This window comes from Argentina silus (genome assembly GCF_951799395.1).
Source record: "Argentina silus genome assembly, chromosome: 5".
In the NCBI taxonomy this organism is placed as follows: Eukaryota; Metazoa; Chordata; class Actinopteri; order Argentiniformes; family Argentinidae; genus Argentina; species Argentina silus.
In genome coordinates, this window is record NC_139659.1 from 19,386,377 (window position 1) to 19,411,011 (window position 24,635).

General features: G+C 42.4%; 2 protein-coding genes across 2 annotated transcripts in view; both read left to right on the forward strand.

Moving 5' to 3' along the window:
• The window catches only part of itga1 (integrin, alpha 1), a 35,065-nt gene extending 32,778 nt beyond the window's left edge, over positions 1–2,287 (forward strand). Inside the window, exon 30 of the mRNA XM_083670612.1 lies at positions 84–2,287. Within this exon, the coding sequence (XP_083526738.1) occupies positions 84–140 (57 nt within the window). The 3' untranslated portion in view covers positions 141–2,287. The remainder of the gene's footprint in view (positions 1–83) is intronic.
• Positions 2,288–4,957: 2,670 nt separating this feature from the next.
• The window catches only part of itga2.2 (integrin, alpha 2 (CD49B, alpha 2 subunit of VLA-2 receptor), tandem duplicate 2), a 23,628-nt gene continuing 3,950 nt past the window's right edge, over positions 4,958–24,635 (forward strand). Inside the window, exons 1-20 of the mRNA XM_083670792.1 lie at positions 4,958–5,071; positions 11,252–11,375; positions 15,610–15,719; positions 15,875–15,966; positions 16,149–16,263; positions 16,423–16,550; positions 16,705–16,853; positions 17,147–17,297; positions 17,456–17,621; positions 17,828–17,901; positions 17,993–18,131; positions 18,585–18,730; positions 18,954–19,097; positions 19,310–19,513; positions 21,605–21,735; positions 22,625–22,788; positions 23,116–23,264; positions 23,492–23,602; positions 23,971–24,056; positions 24,549–24,635. The exon at positions 24,549–24,635 is cut by the window's right edge and continues 55 nt beyond it. Of these exons, the coding sequence (XP_083526918.1) occupies positions 5,023–5,071; positions 11,252–11,375; positions 15,610–15,719; positions 15,875–15,966; positions 16,149–16,263; positions 16,423–16,550; positions 16,705–16,853; positions 17,147–17,297; positions 17,456–17,621; positions 17,828–17,901; positions 17,993–18,131; positions 18,585–18,730; positions 18,954–19,097; positions 19,310–19,513; positions 21,605–21,735; positions 22,625–22,788; positions 23,116–23,264; positions 23,492–23,602; positions 23,971–24,056; positions 24,549–24,635 (2,519 nt within the window). The 5' untranslated portion in view covers positions 4,958–5,022. The remainder of the gene's footprint in view (positions 5,072–11,251; positions 11,376–15,609; positions 15,720–15,874; positions 15,967–16,148; positions 16,264–16,422; positions 16,551–16,704; positions 16,854–17,146; positions 17,298–17,455; positions 17,622–17,827; positions 17,902–17,992; positions 18,132–18,584; positions 18,731–18,953; positions 19,098–19,309; positions 19,514–21,604; positions 21,736–22,624; positions 22,789–23,115; positions 23,265–23,491; positions 23,603–23,970; positions 24,057–24,548) is intronic.

Sequence of the window (24,635 nt, forward strand, 5' to 3'; positions counted from 1 at the left end):
GAAAAAAAAAAAGAAGCCAAATAGGATTAGGGTTGCATTAGATTGAAAAACATGTTGTATTGACTTTCCTTCTGATCTGTCAGGCTGGCTTTTTCAAGAGAAAATCCATGGAGGACATGAAGGAGGACATGAAGGATTAATGACTCCATCCAGCAGGTCTGTGCCCCACTACCGTCAGGTCAGGCAGACAGACAAACAGACAGACAGACAGACAGAGAAAATGCACCATGACCCCTCACCAACACTCTGGACAACCAGAACCACCAACCTCAACATCATGGTCAGATTCAGCTGACAGAGAAACCCATCTATGATCTATGATGTGGTCCACACAGAGAAGGACTCCCCCCCCTCAACCGTACTTGAACCCTATCACCTGCTTCTTAACCATCAACTGGGTTACCATCTGGTTTACAGTCAAGGGACTACGGTCACGTTCATGCTCAAGATCATGGTCCACAACCAGTGCTGGTCTCTCCTCAGGTCTGTGCCATAAGAAGTCGAGGATATGAACACATCGACATGAGTGTAATGATGGGCCAACCTGACCACCATTGGCAACCTGACCACCATTGACAACCTGACCACCTATGGCAACCTGACCACCTTTGGCAACCTGACCACCTTTGGCAACCTGACCACCTTTGGCGGAGTGGAGCACTGGTTTATTTCAGTACACAGGAAAACAGTTCTCAGGTTTAACACATCAAGACCCAAAGTGACTAAAACACCTCAGAAGATGGCATTTCACCAAAGTTGTCTCAATGTCTACGTGTTCAAGTCCACGTGAACTCTGGTGGGTTTTGCACAGACCGCCTGCGATGAGTTCCAATCCTGTGTTTGTTTGTTTTATTTTGTTAATGAGACACTGTAAATCTATATATACCATGTTACGTACTGCATTTCTTTTGTATGGTATTTTGATAAGTGTTGACTTACGGATATTTTGGCACATTCCTCATCCTCGAAGCAGAATGTTTGCTTTTGACACTGATATTTCCACATGAGTTGTTTCCTATTGATAAAGGTGTAATCATTCAATTACTGCTCCCCAAAAATTGTTGGGAGTACTTTAGCGGAAGGGGCTTTTTACCCACCAGAAAAAAACAAAGAAGAAATGGAATGGATGCACTTACTGGTGTAAATCGAACTAGGTTATTTCAGGATTGTGTTTGTAATTCCTTTTGTTGCCACTGGGGACAGAGAGCTTGCAGGTTGTGCCTTACATAGGAACGCATTTGATTGTACTGTAAATGTAAGTAAATGTAAAGCCTAAAACTGTACATAGATATGTTTGCAATAATTCTTATAATTTAAGACAAAATCAACAATAGTTCAGCATGTAATCGACAAAGCCATGTATGTCAGTAATAGAGAGACAAATCCTAATTTGCTCCAGTGGTTCTCAGGTGGTATGTTTGCCATTGATAATAAGATGAATTCTCAACATCTAATGAATTAGAAAAAAAAAATGCAAATATGTAAATACTGCTCTTACATTTTGATAAAAATTGAAATGTTGGAGAAATGTGTTGGAACTAGATGAATTTATTACCCATCTGCCTTTCTTTCCTTTTTTTCCGTGAGCTCACATAACCCAAAAGGTGTCTCAGTTGAGTGTAACTAGATTCCTGATGTTCAAACCTGACAATATCAAAGAACAAAGAGCTGTTTGTCATTGAAAGGTCAGAGCTCTGAAAACGAGGCGATTGACGGTCACAAACTGGGGGTGAATAAAAAATAAGCCAATTTATCTCAGAGAAAATGGGGCAAGACTTTCCTTACAAAGTTAGAGGGTTTATTTTGCATATCACCAGCAGTTAATGCCCAGGCCCCTGAGTCGCTGACATAGAGGTTTATAACCACCCTCCGTATGTGATAATCAATTACCTTGACTTTTTCCTTTTATTTATGCACCTCCGCTGTCTCTCTCTCCCTCTCTCTATCTGCATTATGTTTTGTTTTTATATTTTGCACAGGCAGTCCATGTAACCCCTGAGACTGTATTATGTATATAAAGGCCACTCATCAGCGCTCACTCTCCACTATTGAAAGCACATGTAATAAATGTCTGTATAAATTATGTAAGATAGTCTTTTAGTCTCACACCCTGACGGAGGGAGGCGGGAACTGCATCAGACTGTCGTACACACTGCTGTGAACGTTTTCCATTTTAATGCACTGGTTGGTCCTATTGTATGTACTCTCATCAGCACAGATTTGAAAGCATTGCACATGCTGTCAAGGATTTTATGCAAAAATAAAGACTTGTTTTTTAATGAATTCATATATGGCTATCAATGACTTATAATGCTATATAATACTACAGTATATATGTATGTGTTTAATAGGGCATACATACAGTGAGAGACATTGTACAGTATCATCTGTTTGATAAGAAGTCAGAAGTTGTTCCTCTCGGTTCAGGCAGCATGCAGGCTACTGCTGTGCAGACAGGTTGCTCATGCATTTGGGATTACTGTACACGCCAGTTAATCCTTTCAGCTGGACCCTGTTCACAGCCTGTGGGCGCGCTGACCCCATTTCACACACAGAAGATGGGTTCCATACTGAACACAAGGAACACCGACCGGAACTTCCATTCTGAATTCTGCCTTTGGCATCATGGGAAGTTTATGTGAAGCATTGAAATGAAACAGGATCAGATAATTCCAAGAGGAATGTTTTTGTGACTCTTCTTTGCAAGTGAGATAGGTAGGCCTCAAGTGATTGGATGATGGTGATGGTGATGGTGGGGTGACAGGGGGTTTAAAGGAGTCATGCGGATGGTCAACAATGTTTTCAGTTGATTTAGGCTTTAAGAGTTGTGCATTTAGGTAGACATACTGTATGTCGATATTGTCTGATGACCAGATTGCCTAAATTACTAAATGACTCCCTCTCTCTCTCTCTCCCTCTCTCTCTCTCTCTCTCTCTCTCTCACACCCACACACACACACACACACACACACACACACACACACACACGTAATAGTCTGGCTTTATGTTTGTTTTTTGTCTACAAGGAACACAGAATTCATTAGGTTGCTATTGTGAAACCAGATATTTACAGTAAATGTGGAGAGCTGTGGTTATCTGTGAATTGTCATAAATTTGTCTCAGGGGTGAGGGCTATAACACCCAGAATAAGTCATGGCTTGTTGAGGGAGGGGGTGGGGGGGGTAAATAGTTTGTGGCTTTTGCTCACAACATATTTGTCTCACAAGTGTTGCTCCAGGGGCCCAACACAGTACTATGCAATGCACAGTGTGTGGTTCAGTGTTTCACTAATGCTGGGATTTTCTCATTGTATGTTTGTCTCACAAATGTTGCGCTAGAAGTGCAGTATATCCAGTGGAGGCTGGTGGAGACATGTTTCATACCATTCCTCATTCCATTCCATACATTACAATGATCCCGTCCTCCGATTTTTTACCTCCACCAGCCTCCCCTGCTAGAGGCTAGAGTCCGAGGGTATAGTCATGGTTCAGTCTGGCACTGGCGTTTATCTATTTAAGGTGTACGACTCTCTGTCTTCTACTCCCCCGTTGAGCAGCGCCCACCTGGCCTGCTGCAGAGCGTGTCTCAGAGTTCTCTTGGCTCTGGGTTGTGATGGACACACCCTGATACTCTGGTTCTAACAGGTTGGGATGAGGAATGGTGAAAAAATGTGTCTCTCAGACATGGCCAAGGCATTCTGAAACTCATCCTGGGAGAGCTTTAATGACAATGCTGTAATCTTTACAGGACGTATGAGTAGGACTGGAGTCAGGCAGAGGGGTGGGCGGACAATATACTGTAGGTAACAAAAAACAAAGTGTCACCTGCTCAACTGCTGTTTATCTGCCATGTCTGAGGAAACATACAGACACACACGTAATGTAAATACTAAATCATCCAAGTTACTGGGCTGTGATGACCCATTAGTGAATGGACTGTAGGCCTATTATTACAGTAAATATGTGTCCCACTACACTCCTGAGCATAATGTAGTCTACAGTACACTTCATGACTAAGGAAGTATAAAGCATGATCTTAATGATCTGATAAGGAAGATAGAGTACTTGTCTACCTGTCTGCTTAGATAACAGTAAATGGTTCTAAGCAACTTGACAGAGTGTGTATAGCCTCCGTAACACTGAGTCATCAATAGGAAACCACATCTTGGTGGTTGTAGGTTGCAGTGGTGACGGAGGTTATGTGTGAGCAATGGTTCTCATGTTGTTGCTTTGCAGAAGCTTGGTGGCTAGTGTAAAATATCTCACAGCTCACAAATAGAGAAGCTTGGTGGAGCAGACCATGAGAAAATATAATAATCTACACTCCATATTAGATTAAATCAGAATGTCATGCATTTCTACTTCAATGAATGTCCAGGACCAAATGAATGTATTCCTAAAAGAGTGGAACAATTAGATTTAGAGTTCACTATTGCACATTTAATCTCTCTGTTTTAAGAGGGACACATGTCACACTTGTGTTGTTTCTTGTACTGACAGTGCCTCAGTGGCTATTGCAATATTCTGTTGGTTTAGTTAATTAAACTGTAGGCTGGACGAGGCTATAGATAATTGCATCACAGGCGCCTTCTCACTCAGACAAGTCAATTCCTAGGTTATAAAAAGGGTTTCTCACTCTCTCCACATAAACGTTCATAACAATCATTAAATTATCTATTTCCGACATGCAGGTCGCCGAGGAAAGAGGGGTAAAATGTGAAGCCCAAAGCAACATACTGAACTCGCTTCCTAGGTCAAATCAGGTGTTGCAATATTGAGGTGTGTGCGTCACGTGTGGGAAACAAATAGCCCCCTGTTCCCTTCTCGGATATGCAATGCGGAGCAGATAGGTAGTGCTTCTGACCCGCCCGCCCACTCTCCGCGTCCTCCTCTTCCCTGCGGGCACGGCTGAAACTTCACTGAAGTTAGAGAAGACCACTGAAACCGCACGGAGACGTTACAAGCCGCACGGAGCAGAAAAAGGCAACCCATTTATCAGCATTTCCCACTGTCAATTGCAACGATGGATTTAAATCCCCAGAGGACTGTGTTAACGCTGCTCTTGATCCAAAGTACGTTTTTAATCAACTTAATTTCATGCGATTATTACTGAGATCATGTGTACTATAGTTTTGCATATTTAATTGTAGCCCTATACGCAACTAAATCTATCCTATGTCTACTGTAATTAATGCGTTTTCATGATACTAGAGTATGCAACTTTATTCTGCGGGGAGTGTCAGGTGTCAGAGAACCAACCAGTGCAATAGGCTTATGTTTTATGTTTTTCTCAACAACGATCTCAATTGATACTGCATTGTTAAACATTACATTAACTGCTCAAGGGTATCCTCCTCATTCCAAAATGATAATATTTTACCCAGGCACATTCTATCAGGAACATGATGGTCACTGTATGGCATTCAAAGCATGACAAGGACATCAAGAGAATAGATTTACTAGTGAATCATTCTGATCTTATGGATATTTGATTCTCAAATATCGTAAAAAGTAATTTTATTGTAGCCTCTATAGATGATATGAATAAAGTCAGTGTAGGGAAAGAACCGGTTCCTATTATATGTGTGTTCAGATTGTTGTGGCCTGAAGCGATGAAAATCATTATTGGCAGGCTATATATCCAGTAATGAGGTAGTGTTGGGTTACTCTCAGGTTAGCAGCACTCAACACACCCTAGGGCAGTGTGCAGGTGAGCATGCTGCAACAACCATCTAGACACCAGGACACCAGCAGTATCAAACTCTAGTCTGACGACTCACAAAGGATGACACTGTTTTCACAGTAGTTAGAGGCTATGTATTGATTCATGGCTCTGTGATTCCTTGTTGCTGGTGGCAGTTCTGACTCTTCAGTTCTACCACTATGTCATATGCTTTTTAGTCACTAACTATCTTCCGCCGTAGACTGAAGACCCATCCCTTCAGGCTACATCTTGACTGTTGCTCCTAAAGACCTCTTCATCCCCACTACCCCCCAGTTTCTCTACTGTTAATAATTAAAAGAAGAAAAAAAAAGTAATCCTTCCTTCTTCTAGCATTGTGACTGCCAATGGCCCCTGGTCCTAGCATAGATTTGTTTTTCTTGTGATGACTGATGTATAGATGATTCACTTACTTTAGACAAATGTACTTGTTTTAAGTCGCTTTGGATAAAGGCGTCTGCTAAATGTCTAAAATGTAAATGTATATGACAGTAGGACTACAGTAGGCTGTAGTAGATCGTAGTGAAGGTATAAGTGGACATAGATTCATCTGAGATCCCTACCCAACCAACAGCTGTCCAGTGAGCTGCTCACAGAGTAGGGATATAAACTGGGTTATCCAGCCTGCTGCACACAAAGCAGCCAGCCGAGTGGAATCACATTGGGACAGAATCAGCAAGGTTACTAGGGCTCTGTCTCTGTCTCTCTCTCTCTCTCTCTATTTCACTCTCTTTCTCTCTGTCTCTGTCTTTCTCTCTCTTTCCCTCTCTCTCTCTCTCTCTCTCTCTCTTTCTATCACCAAGTTTTTCTCACTACGCTCTCTTAATGTCTCTCTATCTCTCACCCCTCTCTCCTCTACCCCATTTCCCTCTCTCTCTCGCTTCACACTCTCTCTCTCATCCCCTCTCTCTCTTCTCCCCCTTTCTTTCTCTCCCTCGCTTCTCACTCTGTTTCTGTCTGTCTGTCTGTCTGTCTGTCTGTCTGTCTGTCTGTCTGTCTCTCTCTCTCTCTCTCTCTCTCTCTCTCCTAACAGTGTCACACCTCTCCCTCCCTCTCTCCCTCTCTCCTGCAGACTGTATCTAGTCCCTCCAATTAAAGGTCCTCTTTGTGCCTCTGTCATTGCCCGGATTCCCTGTTTCCACAGTGACAGATGGGGAACACACTGATGAGGCATGCATGTGGTGGATCATCTCTAGCCTAGAGACGGAACATTTCTCACAAACATCTCACATAGTCAGTCAGTGACAGCCACAATGTCCATTTTTATCATGGAAAATATTGTCAGAAGTCAAAGATTGGTTTGTGTGAAAACACATTTACACTGTTGCTGCCTCACAGGGAAACTCCAGGCCTTCTCAGCTCTCTCTTCGATCATAATCTCTTGTGGTGTTTATGTGTTTATGTCCTTAAATGTTAAGTGTTTATGTCCTTTTTGTAGTAGCAATATACTTATTATAGTATATATAGTGTATAGTGTATATACATAGTATATAATACTAGATTTTCAAATATTCTGAAATGCCATCAGAGACTTGCAACACTTTTACCAAACGTGGTATACGGTTTAGTGATATGTTGAGTCTGCAACTGATGCTCAGTCAGAGAAACCTTGCAGTGCATTGAAATTGACCCAGGTTGTTTTGCTTTGTGTTAGGGCAGGGGATGTGCAGTAATGACTATACCCATGTGACCACAATTCTCATGTGAAAAACAGGAAGACCCAAGCATATAAACAAACTCTCAGATCCTACTGTACTCTTTGGGGGGGTGGGGGTCTTATATCATCACATCCCTTGCAGAGTGTAACCGAGTTGAAAAGGGGTAAACTCACTCATCAGCGCCAACGAATTGCTACCATTTCGGTGGCGTACCTTGTTTACATCGGGTATTTCAGACGACGGTCACGTGTGTTTGCAATTCAGAGGTTGCAGGTTCGAGACTCGTATGAGCAAATCCGTTGTGCCAGACAAAACTGTTTTCAGCAACTTGACGTCAGTCACAGTGGTGCTCATTGACTCGGATCCCCTGATGTGTTCAGCTCAATGGCTGAGGTTGCTGTGGTATCGAGAGGGGTGAGTGTAACAGAGTTGAAATACTCCCACCAGCGGAATGAAATGAAATTTGCTGATGAGTCCTGATATGGTGTTGGTATGTTACTCCATGACCACTTGAAAATCAGTCAATAGTAAACATTCTAGCCTAGGCAAGTCCTGTAGATGAGTTTACAAATATTTTCGGATCTAGGGAGTTACTTTTATCAGTTATCTCAGTTTTATCAGTTTTATCAGTGAGTAGCACAGGATGCAGTGTGGGTATGTTTTTACATCGGACTGTTCACTGTTCACTGTTCACGTTTGAAGTCTGTTTTTGCAGCGAAGGTTTCAATTGCTACTTTTCCACACATACAGTGGGGGAAATAATTATTTGATCCCCTGCTGATTTTGTTAGTTTGCCCGATTACAAAGAAATGAGCGGTCTATAATTTTTATGGTACTTTTATTTTAACAAATAGACACAGAATATCAAAAAAAAAAGTCCAGAAAAACATACTATATAAAGTTATCAATTAATTTGCATTTCATCGAAGGAAATAAGTATTTGATCCCCAAGCAAAACATGACTTAGTACTTGGTGGAGAAACCCTTGTTGGCAAGCACAGAAGTCAAACGTTTCTTGTAGTTGGTCACCAGGTTTGCACACATCTCAGGAGGGATTTTGGTCCACTCCTCTTTACAGATCCTCTCCAAATCCTGAAGGTTTCAAGGCTTTTGCTTGGCAACTCGAAGCTTCAGCTCCCTCCACAAATTTTCTATAGGATTAAGGTCTGGAGACTAGCTAGGCCACTCCATGACCTTAGTGTGCTTCTTCTTGAGCCACTCCTTTGTTGCCTTGGCCGTATGTTTTGGGTCATTGTCATGCTGGAAGACCCATCCACGACCCATCCTCAGTGCTCTGGCTGAGGGAAGGAGGTTCTCGTCCAAGATCTTACGGTACATGGCCCCGTCCATTGGCCCCTCAATGCAGTGAAGTCGTCCTGTACCCTAACCCTAACCCTAACCCTAACCCTTAGCAGAGAAACAACCCCAAAGCATAATGTTTCCACCTCCGTGTTTGACGGTGGGGATGGTGTTCTTGGGATTGTAGCATTCAGCATTTCTCTCCCTCCAAACACGAAATGTGCCAAAGAGTTCAATTTTGGTCTCATCTGACCACATCACCTTCTCCCAAGCCTTCTCTGAATCATTTAAGTGTTCATTGGCAAACTTCAGATGGGCCTGTACATGTGCCTTCTTGAGCAGGGGGACCTTGCGGGCACTGCAGGATTTCAATCCGTTACGGTGTAGTGTGTTACCAATGGTTTTCTTGTTGACTGTGGTCCCAGCTGCCTTGAGATCATTACCAAGCTCCTCCCGTGTAGTTCTGGGCTGATCCCTCACCCTTCTCATGATCAATCTTACCCCACGAGGCGAGATCTTGCATGGAGCTCCAGGCCGACACCAACAGTTGTCTCCTTCTCACCAAGCTTCTTGCTGATGGTCTTGTAGCCCATTCCAGCCTTGGGCAGGTCTACAACTCTTACGCTGATGTCTTTTGAATGTTCTTTGGTCTTGCCCATGGTGGTGGAGAGGTTGGAATGGAAGAGATTGATTCTATTGACAGGTGTCTTTTATACCCATAACAAGCAGAGATTAGGAGTACTTTCTTAAAGTGACAGGAGTAATCTGTGTGCCTCATGGGCATATAACCGGTCTGTATGAGCCAGAATTCTTGCTGGTTTGTAGGGGATCAAATACTTATTTCCTTCGATCAAATGCAAATGAATTTATAACTTTATATAATGTGTTTTTTCTGGACTTCTTTGTTGATATTCTGTCTCTATTTGTTAAAATAAAAGTACCATAAAAATTATAGACCGCTCATTTCTTTGTAATCAGGCAAACTAACAAAATCAGCAGGGGATCAAATAATTATTTCCCCCACTGTATATATACACACACACACACACACACGCACGCACACACGCACGCACGCACACACGCACACACGCACGCACGCACACATGAACGCGCACACACACACACACACACTCTTATCAACTGCAATCTCATCCTCACATGATTATGTTGCCATGATAGGATAATTCTTTTGTTAATTATTGTGTAGAATATGTATTATTGAAATTGAGTGATCTAGTTTTATTCTCCCTTAACCTACAATATCTTAACTATATCTTAGAGTTATGCAGCAAGATGTTGCAATACAGAAGTGCAACGACGTTGTTTGTCAGGACGTTTGAAGTTCACTTGGCCTGGGTTGGGTTGGGTTGGGCCTTCCACTCGTATGTGTGAACTTAACCTGATAACGATGACACCAGCCCACAAAACAAATTTTCATGTTGGCCTTGAGATATAGGAGCACAAAATGCACAGACCACTTAATTCCCTTTATGTTGATTCCGTTATTAACTTTGCCAGTTAAGTGTTCATTGTCTCACCCAGTGTCTGTGTCCGGTGGGCTCTGTTCTGGATGGAGCCATGCGTGTTGTTTTATTGTCCTGAGAGACCTCAGTTGTGATTTGATAAACGCGCCCACGACTGACCTAAATAAGCCCCTTTAAGTGCTGTTTTCTTCTGTAACCAGCTTCTATAGCTACTGCACCGACTTGTCTGGTCCTCTGAACCATCATCTGCACACACACACATCATGCTGTGACTTGTCCAGCTAGCGATCACAGATTCTGTTGATACAGCCAGATACCTCACCTCACCCCACACCCACACCACCATCAGTATAGGGAATGAACGTACGGTCACCAAAATCCTAATTTAGCTCTAATCTAGTACAATTATCATAAATCTAACATAAGCGCTTTAGGCTACTTGTCTGTGTCCGTATTAGTTATTGTGATTGATAAATGTACTTACATTAAGTGGATAGTATTTATTGAGATGATAGATTATCCGGGAACCTAAAAATCACATGATCTTTGTATGATGTTGAACACTGTCTTACTGTATGTTACACTATGAATGCCTTATGTGTGATGCCTTTATGGATCGTATACCACAAGACTTGACGCAGCATAATGCTGTCTTTTTATTGTTGCGGTTGGTTGTAAGGACTTTGTTGTTATATTTGGTACCGTTGTAGGACCCTGGAAACTAGGTCATAGCACACTCAGATGACACTTTAGTACACACACACACACACACACACACACACACACACACACACACACAAAATCAATTGGTTGATTGATTCTAACTCCTATGGCTTATTATGGCAACTTGAAGCTCCCAATAACTATCAGTCCACGGGTGAATAAAGTGTCTTCTTACATTACACCTTTTACATTAACCCTGCAGCATATTTGTGGCTGCGGAGAGGTTGTTATTTGTGACAGAGGTGTGATGTGTATGTGTTGTGTGTGTGTGTGTGTGTGTGTGTGTGTGTGTGTGTGTGTGTGTGTGTGTGTGTGTGTGTGTGTGTGTGTGTGTGTGTGTGTGTGTGTGTGTGTGTATCCCTGCAGGTTGGAGCATCCCCTGGGCCTTGGGCTTCAATGTGGGGACAGCCGGAGCCAAGGTATTCTCTGGACCAGTGCTGGAGGAGTTTGGATACACTGTGCAACAGTTCAGCAACCATCAGGGCAAATGGTGAGACGACTGACTCAGACATACAGTACTGTATGACATTTGTAAGGGGAACAGTAAACAGGGCTTGTTTGAATGCATTATATTAAAGAACCACAGAATGACTCAAAGGTAGCAGGTTTGTGTTAGGGATGGCCCTGTTCTGTTTTTGTTTTTGTACATTTACATTTATGGCATTTAGCAGACGCCTTTATCCAAAGCGACTTACAACAAATACATTTTGTTTTTCCAGGTGTAAGATTTGCACACCAATACATTTACTCATAAACACCTCACTGTGCTTATGTACAATAGTAGGCTATTATTTCACACATTCTCACTCATGCTGTGTACGCATATGTAGTATACAGCACATTCCAGCAGAGCTAAAATAAGATGATGTAGCTAGTTTGGTTGGGGTCGGAATGATCCCCACTGTGTGCATCCGCTTTCTCAAGCCACTGTGTTCCTGTCCTTGGCAGGTCACATGACACTCAGCATGATTGGGTCCGGATGCAGACACTTCAAACACAATATAATGTATGGACACATCTGAAACAATAACCACACACATTTGCGCGCGCGCACACACACACACACACACACACACACACACACACACACACACACACACACACACACACACACACACACACACACACGCTTTTGAGTTCACATCTCACAGACACACACACTTCCTGTGGTCCATGGTGGCGTCTGCATCCGGGAGATCTCAGTGGAGGCATTTTCCTTTTGAATATTTCTCTTGGGAAATAACTGCCTTCTTTTCATTTCCATTACAAACAAACATGGAGACTGGGGCTTAACCTATGGCACATTTACCCTGTGTGTAAGGAAACATTGCTACCAAGGAAGACGTTAAAAGTGAGGGGGTGAGGTGGGTGTGCCCCCCTTTCTACCCAGGGAAAATGTTGCATATCAACTGTTAAACGAGCAATTCTGTGGACTTTTGTTGAGACAATAACGTAGTGGTTAGCGTGAGTGAAAAGCATGAAATTATTGGGTCTAATTATTAGTCAGGTAAATGACACTAGGCCTCCAGCTGATTTACCAGCTGAGTGCACCCGTCCAGACCTGACAAATAGCTCTGATCACAAGACCACTCATGAGCGTTGCACATATTTGTCAGTATACCAATCCCAACTCATCAAACAAGCAATTCTGGTGACTTTTGACGGGAGAATAACATAATGGTTAGGGTCAGGCTTAACGTAAAAGTAAACATTTCCTATGCGCCTGTCTCCAATAGAAAAACATTTCATAATAGATTTGAATAGGGACTTTCAACAAAATCAGTAAATACATGTCCCCCTCTCACACCGTACACCACTTAAACTGATTGCTGAATTCCCTCAAATGGGTTTATATTGAGTGTGGTTTAACAGAGATGTATTCTTGTGTGCCTTCACCTCTTGACATATACCCCTTGGAGTGAGGAGGATAAAGGTTTGTAGCCGTGCGTCTGAATGGGGACAGCCCAGGGTTCTCTGAAGAGAGACAAGAGTGGTGCCTTGTTGTATGGAGAGCCAGAGCAGATGACATCACAGGCCCCGGTCAAAGTTCATTCCCTTTGTTTTAATTGGCTGTTTCCTGTCTGAGAGTGTGGGCTTTAGCGAAGGCACACCAGAGCATAAAGAGTCGGTGACGTCCTTTGTCTGTCTATCTGAACCACGCTGCTGACTGAGTCACCTCTTCACAATAAAAGCTGAAGTTGGGAAGTTCCTGAATGTCCTAAGGAACAACATTACTATGCAATGGAATGCTAATGCTAGCACTTGTAGCCTCGCCCCAACACTTCCAAGTTTATATGGCTGCTTTAGCTGGAATTGTGCAACCAGTGGAAGACATGCTGCTTATCATCGTGGTTTTATGATGCAGGCTGGTGAGGTTGTCAGCCCTGTCCCTCCTACACACTGCTGTTATCAGAGGACACACTCTGGGCTTGTCTGCTTTTCAGACTGTGTTTAATGTCACATAAGTACACAAGTTTCCTGACCACACACAGACACACTGTATACATTCACCTAATACAACTTTGAGAGACAGATGTAGCCTATCCCATCGTAAACAGCACCTCCGTGCAACATCAAAAGCAAAAAGACCTTGCAGGCACACTGACACACCTGAGAGTGCCCATATATGGGCGTTTCTGAATGTTTTTTTTGTTTGATCTCACACCGGATGTTTAGTGAGTGTCTGCCTGTGTGTCATTTCACCAGGAATGCTGAGTGGTCTCTCTACAGGGTGTAATCTAGTAGTGTGTGTGTGTGTGTGTGTGTGTGTGTGTGTGTGTGTGTGTGTGTGTGTGTGTGTGTGTGTGAGTGTGTGTGTGTGTGTGTGTGTGTGTGTGTGTGTGTGAGTGTGTGTCTGTGTGTCTGTGTGTGTGTGTGTGTGTGTTTGGGGACTTTCCTCAATGATGTGTACTGTAGTGGACAGGATACAGTATGTTTCCTCAATGATGTGTAACAGAGTGGGCTCGACATGTCTACAGTATGTGAAATCTAGTAGGTGTATAACATTGGGGAAACGTGGCTTATCTCTATGGTGTGTGACGGTAATGATCATGACTTATTACTAACATGGGAGGTGTTACATTACATTGTGTAATCTAGTGGCGGTGTGTGTCCTGACTCACATGGTGGTAACGCTGTGGTCCCCATGGTTACCCAGACCGTAGCAGAAGACAAAACTGGCACTGGCATTTGCATTTGTAAAGTATTCAGACTCCTTCATTTTTTCCACATTTTGTTATGTTACAGCCTTATTCTAAAATGGATTAAATTATTTTTTTCCCCTCATCAATCTACACACAATACCCCATAATGACAAAGCCAAAACAGGTTTTTAGAAATGTTTGTTAATTTATTACAAATAAAAAACTGAAATCTCATTTACATAAGTATTCAGACCCTTTACTCTGTACTTTGTTGAAGCACCTTTGGCAGCGATTACAGCCTCAAGTCTTCTTGGGTATGACGCCACAAGCTTGGCACACCTGTATTTGGGGTGTTTCTCCCATTCTTCTCTGCAGATCCTCTCCAGCTCTGTCAGGCTGGATGGGGAGCATCGGTGCACAGCTATTTTCAGGTTTCTCCAGAGATGTTTGATCGGGTTCAAGTCTGGGCTCTGGCTGGGCCACTCAAGGACATTCAGAGACTTGTCCCGAAGCCACTCCTGCGTTGTCTTGGCTGTGTGCTTAGGGTCGTTGTCCTGTTGGAAGGTGAATCTTCGCCCCAGTCTGAGGTCCTGAGTGCTCTGGAGCAGGTTTTCATCAAGGATCTCTCTATACTTTGCTCCGTTAATCTTTCCCCCGATCCTGACTAGGTCCCTGCCGCTGAAAAATATCCCCACAGCATGATGCTGCCACCATCATGCTTCACCGTAGGGATGGTATTGGCCAGGTGATGAGCGGTGCCTGGTTTCCTCCAGACATGATGCTAGGCATTCAGGCCAAAGAGTTCAATCTTGGTTTCATCAGACCAGAGAATCTGAGAGTCCTTTAGGTGCCTTTTGGCAAACTCCAAGTGGGCTATCATGTGCTTTTTACTGAGGAGTGGCTTCCGTCTGGCCACTCTACCATAAAGGCCTGATTGGTGGAGTGCTGCAGAGATGGTTGTTCTACTGGAAGGTTCTCCCATCTCCACAGAGGAACTCTGGAGCTCTGTCAGAGTGACCATTGGGTTCTTGGTCACCTCACTGATGATGGCCCTTCTTGCTTCTTCCTTCTTGGCACCTATTGCTCACTTTAAGAGTCTTGGTGGTTCCAAACTTCTTCCATTTAAGAATGATGGAGGCTACTGTGTTCTTGGGGACCTTCAATACTGCAGACATTTTTTACCCTTCCCCAGATCCGTGCCTCAGAATTGTCCGTAGACCTCCTGTCTCGGAGGTCTACGGACAATTCCTTCAACCTCATGGCCTGGTTTTTGCTCTGACATGCACTGTCAACTGTGGGACCTTATATAGACAGGTGTGTGCCAATCCAAATCATGTCCAATCAATTGAATTTACCACAGGTGGACTCCAATCAAGTCGTAGAAACATCTCAAGGATGATCAATGGAAACAGGATGCACCTGAGCTCCATTTCGAGTGTCATAGCAAAGAGTCTGAATCCGTATGTAAATGTGATATTTCAGTTTTTTATTTGTAATAAATTAGCAAACATTTCTGTGTGTGTGTGTGTGTGTGTGTGTGTGTGTGTGTGTGTGTGTGTGTGTGTGTGTGTGTTCTCCCAGGTTGCTGGTAGGCTCTCCCTGGAGTGGATACACACCCAACAGAAAGGGGGATGTCTATAAGTGTGAGATCCAAGGTTCCAGCTCAAACTGTGAGAAGCTGGGTCTGCAGAGTAAGACATCTTCAGCTTTCACAACTCTCATGAGGCTAATCCCTCAGAGCGTGTGTTTGTATTGTGTGCATGCGTATGTGCATGTGTGTTTATCCAATCAATGCCATGTGCAATGTGTTGTACAGTACAACTCACAAGTTACTCTCATACTTCAGACTCAGTCAGCATATCAACAGTGAAGAACATCGACGTCAACATGACTCTGGGTTTGACCCTCACCCGCACTGCCAGAGAAGATAGATTCATGGTAAACAAGCTTCACATCCGTACATCTCTACAACTGCCTGCCTGGAGAACTCCTATCTGATGTTATCACTGATGTTATATGTAGTTGAACATCATTATCTGATGTTAGATGTAATTGAGTTGTTTGGATGTTTTTAGCTGTGTCTTAGCTTTTCATATAACTGTGTTGTCTTTCTATACCAGACATGTGGTCCTCTCTGGGCTCAGAAATGTGGGAATCAATATTTTTACCCAGGGGTCTGTGCAGAAGTGAGCCCTCTCTTCAGTCCCCTTCCTGCCTTCTCACCTGCCCTTCAAAGTAAGAGTGCTTGAATTATTCCACCCACCTTCAGAATAAGTCCCTTATTTTTTTGTCCGATATCGTATTTGATTCATCTTTTGATAATTACATTGGAAAATGCACATGTAATACTTAAATTAATAATTACCTAAATGCATGTTCTCCTCTTTTTACTAGCTTGTGGTGGTCCAATGGATATTGCCATAGTTCTGGACGGGTCTAACAGTATATATCCCTGGGCTCCAGTTGTTGCTTTCCTTAAAAAACTTTTGGAGAATTTGGACATCGGTCCTAAAAATACTCAGGTAAGTGCTGTCACAATAATCAATGTTCAATATAATCAGTGCAATAGCACCAGACAAAATTATATTACACTATTTCAAGAATTGGCTAAATCAATGATCTTACTTTATGTAGTTTCACATTTCCATTGTTTGACTTTTTTGTCTTTGCTTTTAGGTCACTATCATACAGTATGCGGTTGATCCGTCTTTTGAGTTTCTTCTAGATAGGTATAAAACAAAAGACTCAATTGTAGCGGCTGCAGCAAAGATTGGACAGAAGTCGGGCTTGGAGACCAACACCTTCCGGGCTATTGAATTTGCCAGGTACTTTCATACATGTAGTCTGTGCCAACACAGCCTGAGGCATTTCCTCTGCTTCTCTAGTGACCGGGTCATTACTCATTAGATGACCCTTTGATGGAATCTGACACACTTCCTGACTCATTATATTTATAAAAAGACATTAACAAAAGGGTTAGGAACTCTACTGTACTGTATACTAACCTCAAATGTCCTCAACACTTGCTCCAAATGTGTTTATCGAAATGTAATTTGTATTCTGTTTATTGATATAGTTATGGATATTGAATTGATATGTGTTTGTGTTTGTGTCTCAGAATGCATGCGTTCCTGCCTCAGAATGGAGCTCGTCCTGGGGCCAGTAAGGTGATGGTGGTCGTGACAGATGGAGAGTCTCACGACAAGGACCGCCGGGACGATGTCATTGGGAAATGTGAGCAAGAAAAGATCACCCGTTTCGGCATTGCTGTGAGTAAATATAAAACGCGTTATTGAATACTGCAAATACAATGTAATACACAGTATTATGTTTTCAGCAACTGTATGATGCCTTATGAATTGACATGATTATGTTGTTGAGTTCTGCTCTTCATTTTGATACTGGATTCTTCTCCAAATTCTTTTAGGTCTTAGGATATTACATCAGAAATGACATTGACACCTCAAACCTGATAGCTGAGATTAAGTCCATCGCCAGTGTTCCGACAGAGAGGTACTTCTTCAATGTGTCAGCTGAAGAGGCTCTCCTGGAGATCGCTGGGACACTGGGAGACCGAATCTTCAACATAGAGGGTACGCTGCTGTGTGTTGTACTTATGTCATTATTACTTTTACTATACTATTACTATTACTACACAATACTATTACTATTCTTCTGTCATTATAAATACTATGACTGAATATTACGGAGGGCAGATCTGCATTAACAATGGCATAGTATGGTCTTACTGTACGTAATTGTTATATCATTTACCATTGTGTGTTTTCTTGGGGCACAGGCACAGGCAAAGGGGGGGACTTTCAAATGGAGATGTCCCAAGTGGGCTTCAGTGCACACCAAACCAAGAACAAGGTAAGAGGAGCTAAGAACAATACTGTCATACAGTTGGTTATATGTCAAACATGTTTTGATCTTGGTATTTGGTATTGTCCTCCCCTTGTAGGACATGATGATGTTGGGTGCAGTGGGGGCCTATGGATGGAGTGGTACTGTGGTTCATCACATGCCCCAGAAATCAGAAATCTTCCCCAAGACAGCGTTTGAGAAGATACTGGACGACAGAAACGACAGTTCACTATTAGGTACAATACTTTGCATTTCCTGTCTGTAATTTACCATAATGTACCAATCCATGATGTATTAATTTCTTTTTTTACCAAAGATATATCACCTTTGCACCACAGTAAAACCTCTAGTAGTGGGTACTCTTACACATTTATTATAATAATAATAATAAGCTTTTATTTATATAGCACCTTTCATACATAAGAATGCAGCTCAAAGTGTTGTATAATACTGCGCAAAAGAAAGAAAAAAGGAACAGATTAAAAAAACGAGAATAACCAAAACGTCAGCAAAGTGCTGTGCAATACAGTGCAAGAGCAGATTAAAAACAACTATAACATAATTAATCACTACAATAAAAATAAGAAATATAAAATCAGCAGAGATAGCAGCATAGATAAAATGCTAATTGAAAGAGAGAGGTTTTTAACTGGTGCTTAAAGAGTTGTGTATTCTGTTTGGCTGCCCAGGCTACTCTGTGACAACGCTGAATGATGGTGGTATGGAGTATTATGTGGCAGGCGCTCCTCGTTCGAACCACACGGGACAAGTCATTGTGTACCTCATCAACACCAAAGGACAGCCCACCGTGATGGACTCACAGAGGGGTGATCAGGTAAGAGACGAGAGAGAACGACATGTAACCAGGGAGGCTGGAGGAGGTAGAAATCGGAGGACAGGCTCATTGTAATGCATGGAATGGACCGAACCTGTCCTCTGATTTCTACCTCCACCAGCCTCCTCTTGACTGTTTATCATCCATTCTTTGTTGTCTGATTTTGTTCCCGTATGTTTCGTTGATTCTTGACATCCATATTTTCTTCTGTCTGGTTGTGTAGATAGGCTCCTATTATGGCAGTGTGTTGTGTCCTGTGGATGTGGACAGTGATGGAGTGTCTGACTTGCTGCTGGTCGGAGCTCCCATGTTCATGAGCCAACAGAAGAAGGAGAGGGGAAAGGTGTATGTCCTCTCTTTCACCATGGTAAGACACACACAGACACACACATACTACACATACACGCACCATGCACACACGTGTGCAGACACACACACACACACACACACACACACACACACACACACACACACACACACACAGACACACACACACACACACACACACACACACACACACACACACACACACACCAAATGTATTAATTGTGTTGTATTAATTAATCCATGTGTCCACAGGGCATCTTGAGTGACAAAGGTTTCCTGAAGGGTCCATCCCCCCTGGAGAACGCTCGTTTTGGGATGGCCATTGCAGCTGTGCCTGACCTCAACATGGACGGCTTCAGTGACGTGGTGGTGGGAGCCCCACTGGAGGACAACAACAGAGGGATTATCTATGTCTTCAATGGGGACAAGAAGAGCCTCAGGATGGAGTACTCACAGGTACAGCATGACTCAAGTCATAGTCTGAATACTCACTACCAGATAATCCTACTTCCTAATGCTCAATGCATGGAGAGGTGAAACTGATACACACACAAAAATGTCTCCCGGGTAGCTCAGTACAGAACTCCCGACCAACCATCTGATAACAGTTGTGGATCCTCAGCCTGAGGGGTCTTACCCTGTCAGATGCTGACTGGTCCTATGTAGGTTGGTGTCGATTAGATTCACTCCGCTGTTAACGGTCTACATCCCATAGTTCCCCCCATATCTTCCCCTACCCACCTCAGCTGAACTGAAAAATCACCCCAAACCTAAAAACTGTACACCGAAGTGGGTAGTCTCTATGGTTAACGACCGCTCTAATCTTATATGAGTGCCAGTTGGTGTGGTTGCGGATAAAGGGTTTATCGGTAAGGATAATTTACCCAAAGGAGGTAATAAGAGGTCAGATATAACCCTTCAGATCCTAAGATGTATTATGTACAGTAGTCTATAATATTTTATGTTACCAGGAGGAGGTAAAAGGCTTATGAGGGATGACTAAAAATATAAAAATAAGAAATAATAAAAAAAATAATAATAATAATAAAAAATTAAAATTAAGAATTAAAATTGTGAACTGTTCCTTTAAATGCAGGTTAAATTATTTAATGATGGCTTAAAACATTACAGCATTACAGGCAGAGTGATTATATGGTAAAATGCTAGTATTCAAAAATGATAAAAATTAGAAAAGAATAAAACCTATCAGTCTGTCCCTACTCTGCCTGTGAAATTTAGAGAAGTCCCAGTTTCACTTGTACAGGGCGAAGCCGGTTCCTCTATCCGCCAGAGCTGTTGTTATACAAACAAAAAGGTCCGCCAAGGTCCTCCGTTGTACTAGTGTGGCGAGGCCGACAGTCAGAATTCAATCAGAGTGTGAGCTTTGGACAAGGAGATCCTCCTGCTCGGTTGCTAGAGTATGAAAATCTCTAGTTTCCACTCAGGGGTAATCTTCAACACACTCACTCCTGCTCCGGTCCTTCAGGTGTTACGCTCCGCAGCGGGGAATGACCGATGTACTGCTCCAGGGAGCTCTTTTTATAGTTTGCAAAGGGGCTTTCCTTTACCCCCACCCTTTCTTATCTAGTTCATTACGTCAGGCATAGAATTCGATCTAGTTCTCAGTGAAGCATAGAATTCGATCTAGTTCATTACATCACCCTGAGTTCGCATTCATGCCTGGGCATGTCCTAAGGGCACCTGTTGTTATGTCTACTAGACATACTTATCACTCTCCTGCTCATACTGGACTCAAGGCCACTTCCCATTGTGGACCTCTGCAATTCTAGTCTATTTTCTGAACATAATAATCTAGGCCTTTCTCAAAGTTAACATCTAGAACATATGGTATACAATTTTCATTAGCACACATGAATTATACAGTAAAACATTAGTATGAAGGCCTACTTCAGCAATCATTTCTGAGTAAGAATTACACAGTCAAACATTAATGCATCTGGTTGCCTACTCCAGTATCAGTTAAACTGTTATCACTACGAGGTCCAACTAGATATGTTGACCTGGAGTCATACACTACCTTTATAATTTCTTTTGTTAAGTTTTGCCTTTTGCACATACTTGAACTCATTTATCATTAACCTATTGTATATTTGACTCAACTTATCATAAATCAGTTACACACATTTGAATCAACTTATCAGTTACACACATTTGAATCAACTTATCAGTTACACACATTTGAATCAACTTATCAGTTACACACTTTTGAATCAACTTATCATTAATCAGTGGTTATACACTTTTGATTCAACTTGTCATCAAACAGTTACACATCAAACTGGGTCATTTCATAGATCAAATCAAGGAAGGACACTTCTCCTCCATAGGCCATTCCTGCTGTGCTTAACTGGGTAACGTTGGGAATGGTGTTTAGGCCAGGAAAAGGCCATACTAATCTCGCCCTCGGCGACACTACTGAGTCTGATACAGATCCAACTGTTGCCTTCCTATAATCTGATATAGTGTTATTGACATACTGTGTTTCATACATGTTTTTTTGTGTGTGTTTTTTTTTTTTTTTTTCAGAAAATCCTGGGCTCCAAACTGGACACTGCCCTGCAGTATTTCGGGAGGTCGCTGGACGCGAGCATGGATCTCAACGGTGACAACATCCCAGATGTGTCAGTGGGGGCTTATGGGAAGGTGATCCAGCTCTGGTGAGACTTGCCTGTTCTGTTTACCATTAATAACATGCGTGTCTCTCACACATGAGAGACGGTTCGATTAGGGAAAATTTACACACTTACATTTACATTTACATTTACATTTACATTTATGGCATTTAGCAGACGCCTTTATCCAAAGCGACTTACAACAAATACATACATACACTTCACATACAAACAAATAGGGAGATGTCTTGATTGCACTTTCTTCAACATTGTTACTTTCCAAGAGCAGAGAACAATTATTACACGAACGTCATTATGTAACATAATGTACAAGCCTCCACAAATGTGTGTTGAATGACGCAGATGTGCTCTGTATGTCATGGGAAGCTCTCCCAGCACTCCACTGTGGGAAAGCATTTAGTGTGTTCCCTTCCTCCTCCCACTCTTTATGGAGAATGGGACAGCTGGATGGATTTGGTCTGAAGAGGTTGGATTATCCTGACCATTCCCTGCTGTGTCTGTGCCAATTCTAACTACTTTATACAGCGGCTGATGACACTAATAATCATAACATCATTTGAGGAAACACTATCAATCAATCTTCATAGCACACTCTGTACAGAGCCATTCATGGCATAACTCATTGATGGCATAAATCGTTACATACAGTATCATATCGTACAGTAGCAGGAGACAATCTATTATTAATCATCTATCATTAATTAGTCAAATAAATCAGTGAACATTCCTAGGATCATCCCTGGGCTTGACATTTTTGTTCCAGCCCAGCACCAACATGCCACTAACAAGTCTGAATAAAAAAAAAAAAACACCTTCATCTTACATTGTAGCCATTCTTGACCAGGTTGACACCTGGAGCAGAGTGATATTGCTGTGAGTGAGGCCTCTCTCAGTAGCCTGTCCCTGTCCCCAGGTCCAGAGGTGTGGCTGTGGTAACAGCGGGGGTCACCTTCAGCCCTGACAAGGTCAGCATCCTGACTAAGACATGCAAAGTGGGAGGTAGACCGGTGTCCTGCTTCAGCACCTCTGTTTGTTTCAGTGCTACCTTCAAACCCACTCCGCCAGTAGGACCAGTGGGTGAGGCCTGAACATTCAATTTTGATTTACTAACCTTTATCTACAGTATTTAATCTTTATTTACTAACCTTTATTCGTCCAGGTTAGTTTGTGTTATGCGTGGGCAAGGACCAAATGCATTTCCCCACGTGCAATAATGAAGTTGTACTAATTTGTATTGTTTTTTTTATTGTAGTGTAGTTTAATTTGACCTTCACCTCACTCTGCAGTATCACTGTAAAGTCAGCGGACCTCATTTTAGCGTCTCACATAATACTGTGACAAACAGTGGTCTGATCTTGGTCTCTTGGTCTCCTGTGGTCTCGTCTCGTTCATATCTCAACCCAGCCATCAGCTATAACCTGACTCTGGATGCAGACCTCCAGTCATCTCGCGTCACCTCCAGAGGCCAGTTTAGTAACTCAGAGAGGCTTGTACAGAAAGACATCAGCGTCTCCACCACGAGGGTCTGTGAAACTTACGAGGTGATTGTGCAGGTAAGGATCATATGAAATGGTTTGATTCGTTTTCCTCTATCACACATTCATTGTGTTACTCTATCTTTGTTCGTGTTTAATCCTATGGTATATTTATTTCAACAAGCACGAGGATCAAGAGTGAAAGGGAGAATTGTGTATTTTGGGTCGTTCTATTTCGGTCAAGGGTTTCCTATTGGATTGAATCTCAGTGAGTACTGATGCTATCTCCTATTGCTGACCGACAGGAGGCCCCAGACTTCATCAGCTCCATCGGTCTGCGTGTGGACGTCGCTCTGCAGAACCCAGATGCCAGTCCTGTTCTGGATGTCCTAAAACCCAGCGCCTGGGAGTTCTTTGTGAGTTTTTAATGATTTACTTCCAGTAAGATGTCAGTAGTATATGGATTTAATGTCAAAGTTGAATTGCTAAATATTAACTTGGTGTTATTCAAGATTCAAGATTCTTTATTTGTCACGTGCATACAAGTATACAGTGAAATGCAAAAGTGAAATAGAATAAAATAAAATAAAATAGAAGTACAAAAAAATATACAGTATGGACAGTATAAACAGTATAAACAATATGAACAGTATAAGCAGTAAGCAATATAAACAGCAGATGGATGATTATGTGTGTGCATATGTGTTATGATGTCAGTGAGTGTGTGAGTGACTTGAGGGGGGCACTGGTGGGGTCATGTGTTATGTACATTCTTATACCACAGATACCATTCTCTAAAGACTGTGGATCCAACGACGTGTGTGAGAGTGACCTGGTGCTGAGCGTGGAGAAAAGAGAGAATATTCCCAGGTGAGAACTTCCTAAATGTTCCCTCCAACGTACTGTATGGTCTGTTCAAGACCTTATGGAGAAAAGACACTCCACAGATAAACAAAAGTATTCCCCAATGTTGTTGTATGGGACCAGCTGTGTTGCTGTATGGGATCAGCCCCATCTCTATGTAGGTGTCCCTAGTAGGAATACACACTCTCTCTTATAAACCCATGTCGAATGACGTGAATGAGTCTTTATGATACACAGTAGAGACAGACACAGACAGACGTCACCTCATAAACTGGATGGTGGTTTTACTGTAAACCGTCCAGAGGGAGGGTAGTGTAAGGTTATGTGTTTTTTTATTTGTATTATTTCCACGGCACAAGCTAATGGTAACATCATGTATTTGCGGGCACATCTGTCAAATGATTATTCATAGAATGTGCATCATTTCTATTGTAAATACATGCAATAATGATGATGTTGTCATGCAGTTACGTAAACAATTATTGGGATGTTTTGCAGCTCTTCGAAGATGCTGGTCAGCTTTAACAACAAGAGGCTCTCCTTCACTGTATCGGTGACAAACAAGAAGGAGAATGCCTACAACAC